Below are 12,812 nucleotides of genomic sequence, written 5' to 3'. Positions count from 1 at the left end.
CGTTTATTTCTCAGCATTTCATATAACTGCTGAACTGTATTCATTTATCTGGAGGCTGGTGGCATCCTCATCCCGGTTTCTTCTTCTGCGCGTTGTTACGTGCCTGGGCGGTGTTGCGCCCCCAAATCGGTTAATTCGGTTAATCGGTTAATTTGGTTAATTCGGTTAATCGGTTCCCCTGCCTCTGGGGCAGCTTCTGAGCTGTGGGAGCGACGTCAAGCGAGCGGGGAGACGCTTTGCTCCGGTTGGGAACTGCCACGAAGGCTGCGATTTCGCCTCGCCGTGAGCAGCCGCGGGGGTCCCTGCGGATGCCGTCCCCCCGGTGCAGATGCCAGCAGTGCCGTGCCGATCTCCACGGCCGCCGCGGAGAGCGTCTCCCCGTTGATGTTCCCAGCGACCCACGCGGGCTCGTGTCCCCTCTAGCTCCGATGCAGCTGTCAAATCGAGCGCCCCGTCGATGGCCAGGCTCCACGCGTCGATGGCCGGGGACGCTCGGCTGTGAGCTCGGGCTGGCGACGCGGCTCCGTGAATTCCAGCCGTGGAAGGCCAGCTGCCCTGACCCGAGCCCCACGCGCTGTCCCCGTCCCCCAGCATCACAGTGACCCCAAAGCAGGGGACACTCATCCCTGCAGGATCCTGGCCGTTACACGGGGATTTTTTGCCCTTTGCTGCTGTTATTAATGGAAGTCAGGGGAAAAGCGGCTCCCTGCCCATGGCTGCTTGTTTATTTGTTCTCTCAAGCTCCTCAGCCGGGGCAATAACCGTTCCCTGATCTGCCCCTGGTCCTGTCTCCACAGCCAGCGCTGGAGTTGGGCTCGTTAGCTGGAGAGGGGCCCTGCGTCCCCGAGCAGAAATCACCAGCGCGGCAGCTTCAGGGTGTCTCAGTGGGTGGGAGGGTGAGGGGTTGGGTGCTGTACCCCCTCGTATGGGAGGGGATGCGGTGGCATCCCTGGCCGGTGGTCGGGAGGTGGCCGGAGCCTTTGTGCTGGCGCATCCGGAACAATGCGGCAGCTCCGGCCTTTTATCGGGACCCCTGAGGTTACTGTGCTATGAATAAATTACTTGGTGGATGGCTGCGGAGTCATGAGCTGGGAAAATGGGAGGAAGGCTCCTGCCTCCTCCTACAAAGGATGGCTCAGCTCCTCTCCGCCTGCTGCCAGGGCTGCTGTGCCCATCCCTGCTCCCGAACCTCTCTGGGGCGCTTTGCGCCTTTGCTTTGTCCAGCCCCACGGTGCCGGGCTGAGGTTTGGGGTTCATCTCGGCCCGCAGTGCCACAGCTCAGCTCTCAACAAGGCAAAAAGTCCCGGAAAACCCTCCTGCGAGTCCCCGTGGAGCAGGGCCAGGGTGAGGGGCTGAGACCCTGACGTGAGGGACAACAAGGACCCGTCCTCACCCCAAACCCCACCCCAGCGAGGTGGCTGAGGGGGGAGGTGTTTGCCCGGTGGGTTTGGGGCTCTGCGGCCGCCATTTCCCGAAGGAGCTGCGCAGGCCCCTTCCCACCATCCCTGTGAGCTGCCCCGGGGGCGTGGGACGCGTTTTGGAGGTGCGGTGCCCTGGCCTCCCGCCCTTGGCACGGAGCTGCCCGTTGCAGGCGTCTTGATTCAGGACCCTATAAATCCTGGTGGCAGGACGAGGCCCTCGGGCACCGGCGCAGCTGCTCAGAGGCTGGAGGAAGCGTGGGAGCTGGGACAGGCAGGAGGCAGCGACGGAGGATGGAGCTCCGCAATCTGTCTGTGCAAACCTCCCCCAGCTGGGGAATTGCTCCTTCTGCTCTTTGGTCCCGGCTGCTTCCTCCGGCCCCGGGCGCCGACCCCGGCCCGCAGCCCAGGCCTCCGTGCTGGGGCTTTTTGGGGAGATCTGGGGAGATGGCAGCTTGGTCGGCACCCTGATTAGAAAGCAGGGTGCACGGTGACGCGTGGCCGTGACTGCATTGCCACCTCGTGGTTGGGGGGTCCTTGCCTGCTCCCCAAGCAAAAATCACTTGGGTTAAACTCTGCTCCGCTCCATTGATTTGGAGTGGGAGAGGGAAGCGCCGGTTCCCAGGGGGCCGCGGGGGCTCCGTACCCACCCCTTGGGAGGGGAAGGGGAGCGGCTGCCTCTGCCTCGGGGCCCTTGGGCCGTGGAGACGTCCCGGGGGAGCAGCGGCCATCGCCTGTCCCTGCTCCTGCAAACGTGCCAGCGGGGACATGGGGCTGGCGCTCCCACGCCCCAACAGGCCCAGCCGAGCTGAGTCCCACGGGCGTGGGGAGCAAAAGCTGTTGTGCCTGCATGGACGGACGGACGGATGGATGGACGGACACTGCTGCCTGTGGTAACGGTGCCCTGGAGCCCCTCACAGACAGCGCTGAATTTCCAGCTTTGGCTCTGCTGGGAATCGAGGACCCGTTTGGTCTGTGCCTGTGCTGCGAGCGTTCGGTGCCCGAACAAACTGCTGGGATGGGCTGAACTGGGAAGGGGAGGGATGCTGGGCTGGAGGCGAGGGGCTGAGCTGGGGCGCAGCGCTGCGGACAGGCGGTGCTCAGGCCTGGGGGGTGACGTTGGACGACGCGCTGGGGGTCAAGGCCCCGGAATGCACCGGCTTGTGAGGTCAGATGGGGGCAGGGAGAGGAGAGCGTCTGCTCTGGGCCGCCCCGCTGCCAGCGGCACTCGAGTGATGTTGGCACCCGTGGGACTCGTCCTGCTCTTGCTGGCGTTGGGTGGCCGGGGCGAGGACACAGTGGCTGCCAACGTGGGCCGTCACACCATGGGCCGCATCGCCGAGCTGCTGTCCCCCTCCGAGTGCCGGCAGCTCCGGGCGCAGCTGGCAGGGCCCGACGACAGCCTGGGGGAGTGGGAACTGGAGCAGCTCTCGGAGAAGAACAACCCCATCCGCCCCCGCCGGGACCTCCGTGGGCCCATGGGGTGCTCAAACGCTCTACGGGACTGGCTGAGGACGGCGGGAGAGGTGACGACCTGGGACCGGCTGGCCCGTGGCCTCCGCCAAATCGGTCGTTCCGACATCGCCCGGGAGCTGGGGAAAAACCTGAACCAGGACAGGAGCCTGGAGCTGCGGAGGAACGTGGAGGAGTACAGCCGCACCGTCCAGCACCTCACCTCCTCCCTGCTGCTGCAGGGCGACCAGCACGGCGGGACGCGGGGCAAGAGGGCGCTGACCGGGGACCTGGGGGACCTGTGCTTTGAAAGGCGGCTGCCCCCGCCGTACGCCCGCAGCCTCCTGGGCTGGGTCGGCCCCGTGGTCTCGGGCATCCTGGGGGGCTTCCTCGCCTCCGTCCTCTTCGCCGTAACCGCCGTGTACTCCTGCCGCTGGATGCTGGGCTCAGACGTCATCTGAAATTGGGACGTCACCCAAACTGGAGCATCTCCCAGAAGCTGCTGGAGGGAAGACGAGACCCAGTAAAGCCTCGTGGAGGGGCTGAGACCCCAACACGGACCCCGTGTGTTCTCCTGGGCGGGGAGGGTCCCGTCCTTGGCTCGAGTCCTCCAGCCATCGTCATCCTCCCCAGCTGTGCTGGGCATGTCCCTGGTTGCCAGCGTGCCAGGGACGGAGCCCCCCAGCATGGGGCCTCCCCACCTCCCAGTGTTCCCCCCCTGCCCAGGGATGGGACAAACAACTCACTGCAGGGTTATTAAGCGAAGCCAGCACCTGGGGTTAATTATTCCCAGGAGAGAGGTTAATTATAACGCCAGTCACCTGGTTCGGTGCTGTGGTACAGGTGTGTTGTGCTGCTCAGGGTCGTCCTGGACGACAGCCTTGGTTTTCCTGGGTGTGCTGGGGAGCCGTCCGAGCTGCTGACGCTCCGGGGGCTTCGCTCCCTTCCTGGCCTGTCTCTTACTGCGCGTTCAGGTTTCCTCCTCTCCTTTCTTTACTCTCATGCGGTAACTAAAACCCACAGGCTGTGTGTTACGGCGAGGCTCGACGGGCGTTTGTGGGGCTGGGGAGGGAAGGATGTGACCCGCGGGAGAAAGCGGCCGCATGGGGAAAAATACCTGAGCGCTCGCGTGTGGCGCTGAGATGCCTCGCTGGCTTTTTGTGCGCGCGACGCCCACAAAAGCGGGGGGTCCCCAGGTGACGCTGCCAGGCCCAGCTGTGCCCGGCGGGGATCCCCGGGCTGCAGCGTCTCCGTGTCCTGGGGTGCCTGCGGCCTGTCCCCATCAAACCAGCGCAGTGAGCAGCCTGGGGGCGTGGGGACCCGAGGTGCTTTGGATCTGATCGCAGCCGTCTGCGTTGCTGCAATCAGAGTTAAACCTGTATTTTGTGTCAGGGAACGGCTTGCGCTAATCCAACCGGCTACCAGTGGCGTGCAAGTATTGGAGAAGAAAGGGCAGGACAGATAACCCTGAGTGCAGCTTTAAAAGATGAGTGAAACATTAATTATTTATGTAATTTATTTTTTTTTCTCCCCCTAACTGAAGTCATACCCACTGCCCTCGGAGCGTGCTTTTTCCTGAAGCACTAGCGCAGCCGGTTCCTGGCACGGAGCTGTTCCTCTCGGGGTGGCTCCCGACCGTAAGTGAAGGTCAGGGCTCAGCGGCCGCCCAACTGGCGCTGCTGCCGGCCCCGCCGTGAGAATCGCAGCTGCGGGGGTGAAAGGCTGTTTTGCCATATGCCGCGCCATCCTCCCGCGCCGCGGCCTGCCTGCCTCGGCCACGGGGAGCCTGACGAGTGGCTCGCGGCCCGGCGCTGGTGGGGATGGGAGCTCGGAGGATGCTGTGTCTGGTGGCGGTAGAGCTGGAAGAGACAAGGGCGTTTGCTCCGGAGCGGAAGGAGGGGTGGTGCCCTGTGAGCCAAAGGTTGCCGAGCTCCCGGGAATGGCAGGCGTTTGCAGGGGTGGGATAACGCAAGGCCACAGCGCAGTGGTTGGGGCAGGATACGTCCCCTGATGCAATTCGGCGCTCGGCCTCCCTGCAGCACGAAACGCCTGAACGCGCCCTGCTCGGGCTGGTGTCAGCTTCGCGCTGAGACCGCGTGGCTTTTCGAGCTGAGACTCTTCCCCGAAGGCGAGGAGCCGTCAGGGCAGGAGCAGGATCCGGACGTCCGCGCGTCAGCTCAGCCTAACCTGGTAAAGCCACCGCGGGAGCCCTGCCTCCGCTGTTGGCTTCCGCTCCAGAAGCGATGGAGCGGGGCTGGTGGGCGCTCGGGGGTGAGGGAGGGAGGGTGCTGCTGAGCAAAGGTAACAGAACGACAGGGCAGCCAGGAGAAGTTGTTAAAACAAGATGGACGTACCTCTTTATTGCAAATTCCAAAGTAAAAAGATGTCCAGTACAAAGGAACTCAGACATCGAACGCCTAGCCCGCTGTTTGAGCGTGTTCCTCCTCCCTCCCTCCCCGGCCAGCTCTGTCCTCCTCCTCTCTTCGTGTGAGACAGAACAGAGAATAAAACCTAGGAGCAAAAACGGGGAGCACGTACAGCGTGGGGCAAAACCAGTGCCACGACCGGGTACGCAGAGGCCCCGATGCGTGGGCGGGCCGCTGGAGCCGCACCGCTTCAGGACATTTGCAGCAGCATTTTTGTCACCCCCCCAGTCCCCAACTCCACCTGTGCTCGTCCCGGTGCCTGGGGTTCTCAAAACGTTACGCTCAGCAGCTAATTAAGCCTCACAACACCCCTGTGAGGTAGGGAACGGGACACCCCATTTACAGCTGGGTAGAACTGGGACAGGAGGCCGGAGGCAGCCCCCCTTCCCTGCACCAAGCACGAGGCTGCGCGTTTACTGTAGGAGACCCCTTCATGCACACCCCCGCCCCGTAACATTGCAACATGCAGCAAACTGGCAAAGGAGAAATGATTTTTTTGTTTAAGTTTACTAATTTTTTTTTTTTTTTTTTTTTAAAAACCAACCCAGCATTGTTGTCTCTGTCCTGGGAGGCCAGGACGGCACAGCCACGCTCTGTCTTGCAGGGCCAGCGGCCTGCGAAGCTAGCTGGCCTTCACCGAGCAGCAAGAGTCACAGCTGGTGAACAAATTGGACCAAAACTCCAAGAGGAAAAAGAACGTCGAGGTGCTGTCCTCAGCCGTTTGACTTGCAACAACGTCAGGTTAGATCCTGCCCTGCAGTGAGGCAGCACCGGTGCCCTGCTCAGCCCTTGGGTCAAAAGGGGGAGACGCTGGACGTGACAATGGGACGATGACGTGGGCCACCGGCAGCCCCAGTTTAGGGCCCCCCCAGCACCGTGGAGCAGCAGGACCTCGTGCTGGTGCCCCAGGCGTGGGGTAGGGCCCTCGTCACTGCGCTGGGGACCCCGCTGAAAGGGTTCGATTCTGGACAGAGCGAGCCGAGGGCGGGGAGGTGACGCTGTGGTCCTGCAGCGCGGTGCCCAGCGAGGGGTGCAGCGGGATGTCCCCAACACTGTCCGTGCAGGGGAGCTGCTGGCTCCTGATGCTGCACGGCCAAGGGCAGCTGGCTGCTGGGGAAGGGCTCGCTGCCCACTCTGCCCACTCTGCATCTGCTTTGGCTCTTTTTTTTTTTTTTTTTTTTAAAGTGACTTTCAGTGCAAGTGCTAAGGCTGCAGGGTTAAGTGCTGCAGAGCGAAGCCCTCCCTTGCCAGAGCAGGTCCAACGCGGGTGGCAGCAGCAGCACAGCCATCCCCGTGCGTGGCGCACGGGCCGCGTCCGTGCCACACTGCAGCTCCAGCGGCCGAAGGGCAGCTCCCTGCCCCGGCGACAGCAGCCCCGCGCAGACCCTGACCCCCATCAGCGCCCACGGACCCAGCGCGGGCGGCTCGGGATGGAGAGCGAGGCTGAGCGGCGTCCGCCGGGCGAGGCGATGCCGAGGAACGCAGCAACCTCCCTTCCAACAGCTTCTACTGCGACTTACTCTGCTCTCTCCTGTGTGCTTGAGGTAAAAACCGCTACAGAGGCCCTTGGCGGGAGCGTGGAGGTGGCGGGGAAGGAGAATGCAACCGGGCAAATAACTGGGACACCAAGACAACCTTACCTTGTACGGTGAAAAGGGTAACGTTTATTTTATTTTGTTTTGGCTGATAGTTAACGTTGCTTGTTAATCATGTTGGGTAAGATCAGTATGAGCCACCATGCAGTTTCTAATACACTAATCTTCACTATGGCGCTTTTACAGCTTTAACTTTTTTTTTTTTTGCGGCGGAAAATTAAATAATTCAAACTCGGGTGTGGCCTCTAGATAACATCATGGTTTTATTTTAATTTGTTTTGTTCAACATTGGCTTCTATAGTTTAAAAAAAGGTGAACAGGAAAAGTGAATGAAGCAGCTTGAATTGGTATTTATCGCCCTTCCCCTCTGCTCTTTAACGAACACAGCCACAAATTAACCCAGAAGAGAGGATTTTGGAAGTGGGAGAGGGACGAGAGCTACTTATTGTAGTCTTGATTTTTGGCTATGCCTTTTTAATTACCGCAACCACCCTTGCTGTATTCCCACAACCCTGAATCCGGAATATAAATTCCGTGTATGCGTTTGGCCTTGGAGATTTGCGGATGACGTGGCTGTCCCTGCTGCTCTTTGACCAAAGTTTCCTCTCCGTCCTTGGCTTCACCCAGTGAAGGTGTACAGAAACGCAGACCCAGCGCTTTCTGCGCCCGTGACCTGCGGCCGATGGAAATAACTGCGCTCGCGAGGAAACTGAGAGAAAGAAAACCAAACCAACCCCCCCGTGAAACTTTGCTTCGAGCAGAAGGAGCACCGCGCAGGTGAGGAAACCCTCCGTTCCTGGTTTTCTCAGGAATGCTGCCTGACAATACCAGTGGCCCCCTGCATTTCATACAGTTCTAATGTTAAAAAAATAACGATATATACATCGTTTGAAGGGATTTTTTTTTTTATTTGAACGTAACGGAGTAGCTTAATGAAATGGCCAGCACGAACGCCAAACGTACCAAGCTTCACCTGTGAGTCAGTAGCCCAGCTGAAGAACAGTGATGAAGTTTAGCCAAATCTTGCATAGAAGTGGTCAACTTATTGCACATTGGAACCCAAAAATATATACTTTTGCTGTTGCAAAGATCATTTGCAATAAAGCTTTTTTTTTTAAATTTAGTTTTTTTGGGGGAGGAGGGTAGGGTTTTGTTTGTCTTTTTTTTTTTTTTTTTTTTTTTCTTGAGGGGATGTTTACTGGCTCTCTAAAGTCTAAGGAAAACAAATATATTAAAAAAATAAAAATAAACATGGACAATGGCGTAAGCCAGAAGCCATTCTATTATTTTTGTAGTTCTTTGTATTTACAAAAAGGCATGCCAATAAAATAAAATGATATATTACAGTATTTATAATATCTTCTTAAAAAGTTCAACCACACTTTTCAGCTATTTTTTCTTTTGTTTTTTTTGTGCTGTTTACAATGTAGCCTGTACATATGTATGTAGTTTTCTCTGTTATTATACATCGTATCCTAGGAGCAACTGGGGCGAGAGCTGACAGGATAGAAAAGGTTCCTTGCTGCGTTCCTGGGTGCAGCAGAGCTGCTCCACTGACACGGCGATGGCTAGGCTGCGCGCTGAGGACGCCGACGTGGCACGGATGGCTGCTGGATGGCTTCCTGCTTGCTTGTGTGGTTTGGTTTTTGTTTTCTTTTTTTTTTTTAAGTGACTCCTTTAATTTTTCTGGGTTGTGAGATTATGCAAACGGTGATTCATCCTGCCATCAAGTTCTGTTGTCTTGGTTTGTGGTTGGTCTTTTTTTCCCCCCCCCACTACTCTAGGTACCCTGAATTTGGTCCACATTCAAACGCCCACCCTTCATCTCAGCACCTCCCGGTCGAGGTGAGCAGCGGCACCGACCCCTCGCTCCTCCTTCCCGCTGCCGGCGGAAAAGCACCCGCGCTGCGGCGCTGCTGACCTACCCTGTAAGAAGACCCACGCTGGCCCTGAAGAAAACCAGCTCACCCAGAGCAGCGGCTGAGCGCTGGCTTATTCGTGAGGACACCACGAAACCGGCCTGGGGACGTCTGAGAGGCTCTGGGCATTGAGAAGAACGAAATGTTTGGACTTGGCTCGTCATGTTTCAGTGGCGTTGATTGCTGCTGCAGCGAGAAGACTAGGCAAGAGGTAGCTCTGATTCCTACCCAACCTGCGGGGCCGTTTCAGTTGCCGCTCTATGAACGTGTAAGAAATGGGAAGCGTGTGAAGGCACCCGAGAGCGAGCTCTCCGCCCCGCGCCCCAGGACGCAGCTGACCCTGTGCTGCACCTCGTTAAAAACCCTCGTGGCTGCAGAAGCGAGAAAACCCAGGCAGCAGCGAAGTGCAGAGCTGCAAAAACTGCTGCCAAGGGAGGAACGGCTCCGGGTTTCAGAACGACCGCCCACAGCTCCACATCCCACCCGGAGCAGGGATCCCGACGGCCACGGGACAAGGGAACGCCGTGAGTCCCGGCCCCCAGCCCCGACGGCGAGATTGCTTCAGGTAAGCTCCCAAACTTCTGCCCGTAGAGGTAACGCGCTACTGTTTTTAACATTTATCTCCACCGAAAGAAGAGAAGTGTCTGCACTGCAGGATGGAGGCTGAACAGTAATTAATATTAATGATAAATACTGCAGGATACAAATGAACTTACGGCCCGGTGTCAAGCCCTAGGTTTTGGTTTTGCAGTGGCACGGTATAACAAGCCATTCTCAGTTTTACCATCTCCCTTTGGACGGGGGCCAGAGCAGCGTTTGGTTTGGTTACATTTCAGTGTGCAAAAAAAAAAAAAAGATGGCTGCATGGAAAAAAAAAAAAAAAAGACAAATTGTTAAACATACACACACAAGTGTTTCATCTGCTTGTTTCTTTTTTTTTTGTTGTGTTGGTTTTTGTTTGGTTTGTTTTGTTTTTTTTTTTGTCCTACTGGCAGGTCTACGAAAGATCGCTAAGAACTGGGAAGTACCGGTGAAGGGCGTGATTATTGTTCAAGTTTATCTCCAAATACAGTGTACAGTCGTCGGTGGAGTGCCTCGAATTTATGGCTTAACACACTGCTGTGGACAGGTTAGTGCGTGTCTCGTGTGGAATGGTTCCTCATGCATGGTTCCTGGTCACGGCATGCCATCATGCAAATCGTTTCTATGCGTTGAACGAGCACTTTTTTTTTTTGGGGGGGAATCAGCCTGAGCTGGCTCCGGGCTGAAGGTACCCGATCACCCCATCTCCCAAACCGAGTAAAGCCCATGTAGAAAGTAGAATGCAGATAATAAATATCAAATAAACTATGACAATTAGATGGCATGGGCTAAATGGGTGGTTTGTTTCTTTTTTCCTTTTTTTTTGTTTTACTTGTTTTAACTTTTTTCTTTTGCTCTTTTTTTCGTCTTTTTTTTTTTTTTTCCTGCTTAACTAAATGCAAATCTAGTTTTGCATGAACAAACCCTTTTACAGTGTGACTTCTGGGTTTTCTCTCAATAATAATCAACAAAATGGGAAAATAAAATCCATTTTTGGCTGCTTTGGAAAATACATGAATCCCAGCAGCGGGTTTTGTTTCTGTGTGTGTGTGTTTTATTTTGCTTGTTTGTCCTAAGTTGCATTGACTGATGTGGAACATGCAGTATCCACCTGCCCGAACAATAGAAAATCCTTTTTTTTTTTTTTTTTTTTTCCTTTTTTTTGTGTTTAAATGTTTGTTTACAAGGGTCCTTTAACAGGTGGTAGGTCACTGCTTTAGATGCAACGCTGTCACACAGTAAGCAGACTATGTTTGGTATAAGATCTTCAGGTAAGTGTCTCCACAGCTGTTCTGTATTGATATATTTCAGGAAGTTTGTAAACAATCTTTTCACTTGCAAATATTTTAATCTGTACAACTCTAGTATTTTGTCTCAACACTTGGATTCCCTGACATCTTTTTGTCTTTTCGCTCTTTCTCGTCTTCCTTCCTCTGCCCGTTGATGTTTCTCCTTCTCGGGTTTGGTAACACTGTCGTATGACGGGAGAGACGCCGTAGATGGGGTGCCTTCTTTTTTCTCCCTGTTTGTTCCTCCATTTTCCAGTTTTGTGGAGACAGGCCTTCGGCTAATAAAGCCCCGTCTTGCTAAACGAGCCCTGTAAGCCCTCTGAATAACCACTGCTGAAACTTCTTCCTGTTTACGCCGGAGCGTCGTTGTGATAGGCTCATAAGACACTTTGGAAGGGTTGGATGCCACAAATCTTTCCTCCATCTGTTGTCTCAGTATATCCAGCTCTCCGCTGTCCCCCAGGACACGTTTGGTGAAGGCAAACAGGATGTCTAAACAGTGGATCCTGTCTCCACTTACCATAGGCAGGTCCATGGCAATGAGTTCAATGGTGTTGGGTTTTGGGACGCGGAGAGGATGTTCCAAAGCATCAGCAAAGTCTGCGAGCTTGCTGTACTCTATGAACTGTGTGGCGTCAGGGTCGAATTTCTCCCAGATCTCGTAGAAGGTCTCAAAGTCATCCTCACTTAGTGGATCTGCACTCTCCTCTGTCGCCACGCTGAAGTTCTCCAGGATGATGGCAATGTACATGTTGACCACGATCAGGAAGGAGATGATGATATAGCTCACAAAGAAAAATATCCCCACCGAAGGGTTCCCACAATCCCCCTTAAAACCACTCCCAGGGTGCTCCTTGTCTAGGTCGCAGTCCGGAGGCCGGTTTAGGATTGGCAGCAGCAGGCCATCCCAGCCAGCTGATGTGGTGATCTGGAACAAGCAGATCATGCTGTTGCCAAAGGTCTCAAAGTTGAACATATCGTCTATGCCAGCCTCATGCTTGACGTAGGCAAAGTTTGACATGCCAAAGATGGAGAAGATGAACATGACCAAGAACAGCAAAAGGCCGATGTTGAACAAGGCAGGCAAGGACATCATTAAGGCAAAAAGCAAGGTGCGGATCCCTTTGGCTCCTTTGATCAGACGCAGGATACGGCCAATGCGAGCCAGTCGGATGACTCGGAAGAGAGTGGGCGACACAAAATACTTCTCAATGATTTCAGCCAGGAACATTCCTGAAGAAGAAGAGAAGGGACAAGTGTGACAATGGAGACGCGCAGTCTGCTGCTGTTTCTGACAATTGTCCCAAATACAAAAATTCTGCTCGTCACGGGACTGAGCACACAGAACACCTCGGCCAGATTTTCAGAGGGGGTCTGTGATTAAGAGGCCTCACCTCCAGGCAGCAAAGTCTTAGCTAGCTGCTCCGGCTCCCTAGACAGTTCTCCAAACGGAGAGGGAGAGTACCAGCTGCAGAGCGATTCGGTCCACCTGGACAAGGACGGATGAGTTGTTTCTTGGAGGTGTCTATCTTGCTGCCTCTCACTCTGCCATGGGAGTCAGGCTATGGCCTGTATTTTGAAGGTGCTAAAAATATGTCAGAGACATCTTATTTCTAGCAGCAGACAAACCTGGCTCTGAGTTCTACACTGCAGGACAGCCTCAGTCTCTGCTGGTGTTTTGCCAGAATGCCTGGGCAGAGCTGCATCCAGACAAACTTTTTGAGTTGTATTTGTGAGGTTATGCGTATTTTACAGATTAGCCGCTCAAAAACCTGTTGGAGGAAACCGGTTGATTCAACATTCGACCAAACTGAAAACAAGACTGCAAATCACATGCTGCTGTAGGAAGCACTGCGATGCTATTTTCAGTGGTTAGTAAGCATTACAACATTCTGATTAGGTGAGTAAAATGTCTGTTTTTAAAGAGAGGGAGCGTAATTGTCAAGTGTTTTACCCCATACAACTGGAAATGAATGCCAGAACAGAGGCAGGAGGGTGCATTAGTCATGACTTCAAGCTGCCAAATTCTGCCACGGTCTCTTCACAGGCTAAAAAGTAAACCCAGAAGTTCTGGTACCTCTACATCCCCTTCAAAGACAAGAGCGTGCTCTACTCTGCAAACACCAAGACA

General features: G+C 55.1%; 2 protein-coding genes across 4 annotated transcripts in view; one reads left to right on the top strand and one right to left on the bottom strand.

Moving 5' to 3' along the window:
- Positions 1-2,653: 2,653 nt before the first annotated feature.
- Positions 2,654-3,331, top strand: TMDD1 (transmembrane and death domain 1). The gene has a single exon (XM_086768655.1). The coding sequence runs from the start codon at positions 2,654-2,656 to the stop codon at positions 3,329-3,331; it is 678 nt and encodes a 225-aa protein (XP_086624781.1).
- Positions 3,332-5,197: 1,866 nt separating this feature from the next.
- Positions 5,198-12,812, bottom strand: part of SCN8A (sodium voltage-gated channel alpha subunit 8) — a 65,911-nt gene continuing 58,296 nt past the window's right edge. For all 3 annotated transcript variants that reach the window (XM_086768770.1, XM_086768768.1, XM_086768769.1), the window contains one exon: positions 5,198-11,914. In XM_086768770.1, the coding sequence (XP_086624896.1) occupies positions 10,767-11,914 (1,148 nt within the window). In that variant the 3' untranslated portion in view covers positions 5,198-10,766. The remainder of the gene's footprint in view (positions 11,915-12,812) is intronic.

The sequence above is a fragment of the Chlamydotis macqueenii genome, chromosome 29 (genome assembly GCF_036417535.1).
Source record: "Chlamydotis macqueenii isolate bChlMac1 chromosome 29, bChlMac1.mat, whole genome shotgun sequence".
In the NCBI taxonomy this organism is placed as follows: Eukaryota; Metazoa; Chordata; class Aves; order Otidiformes; family Otididae; genus Chlamydotis; species Chlamydotis macqueenii.
This window is presented reverse-complemented; position numbering and strand designations above follow the sequence as displayed.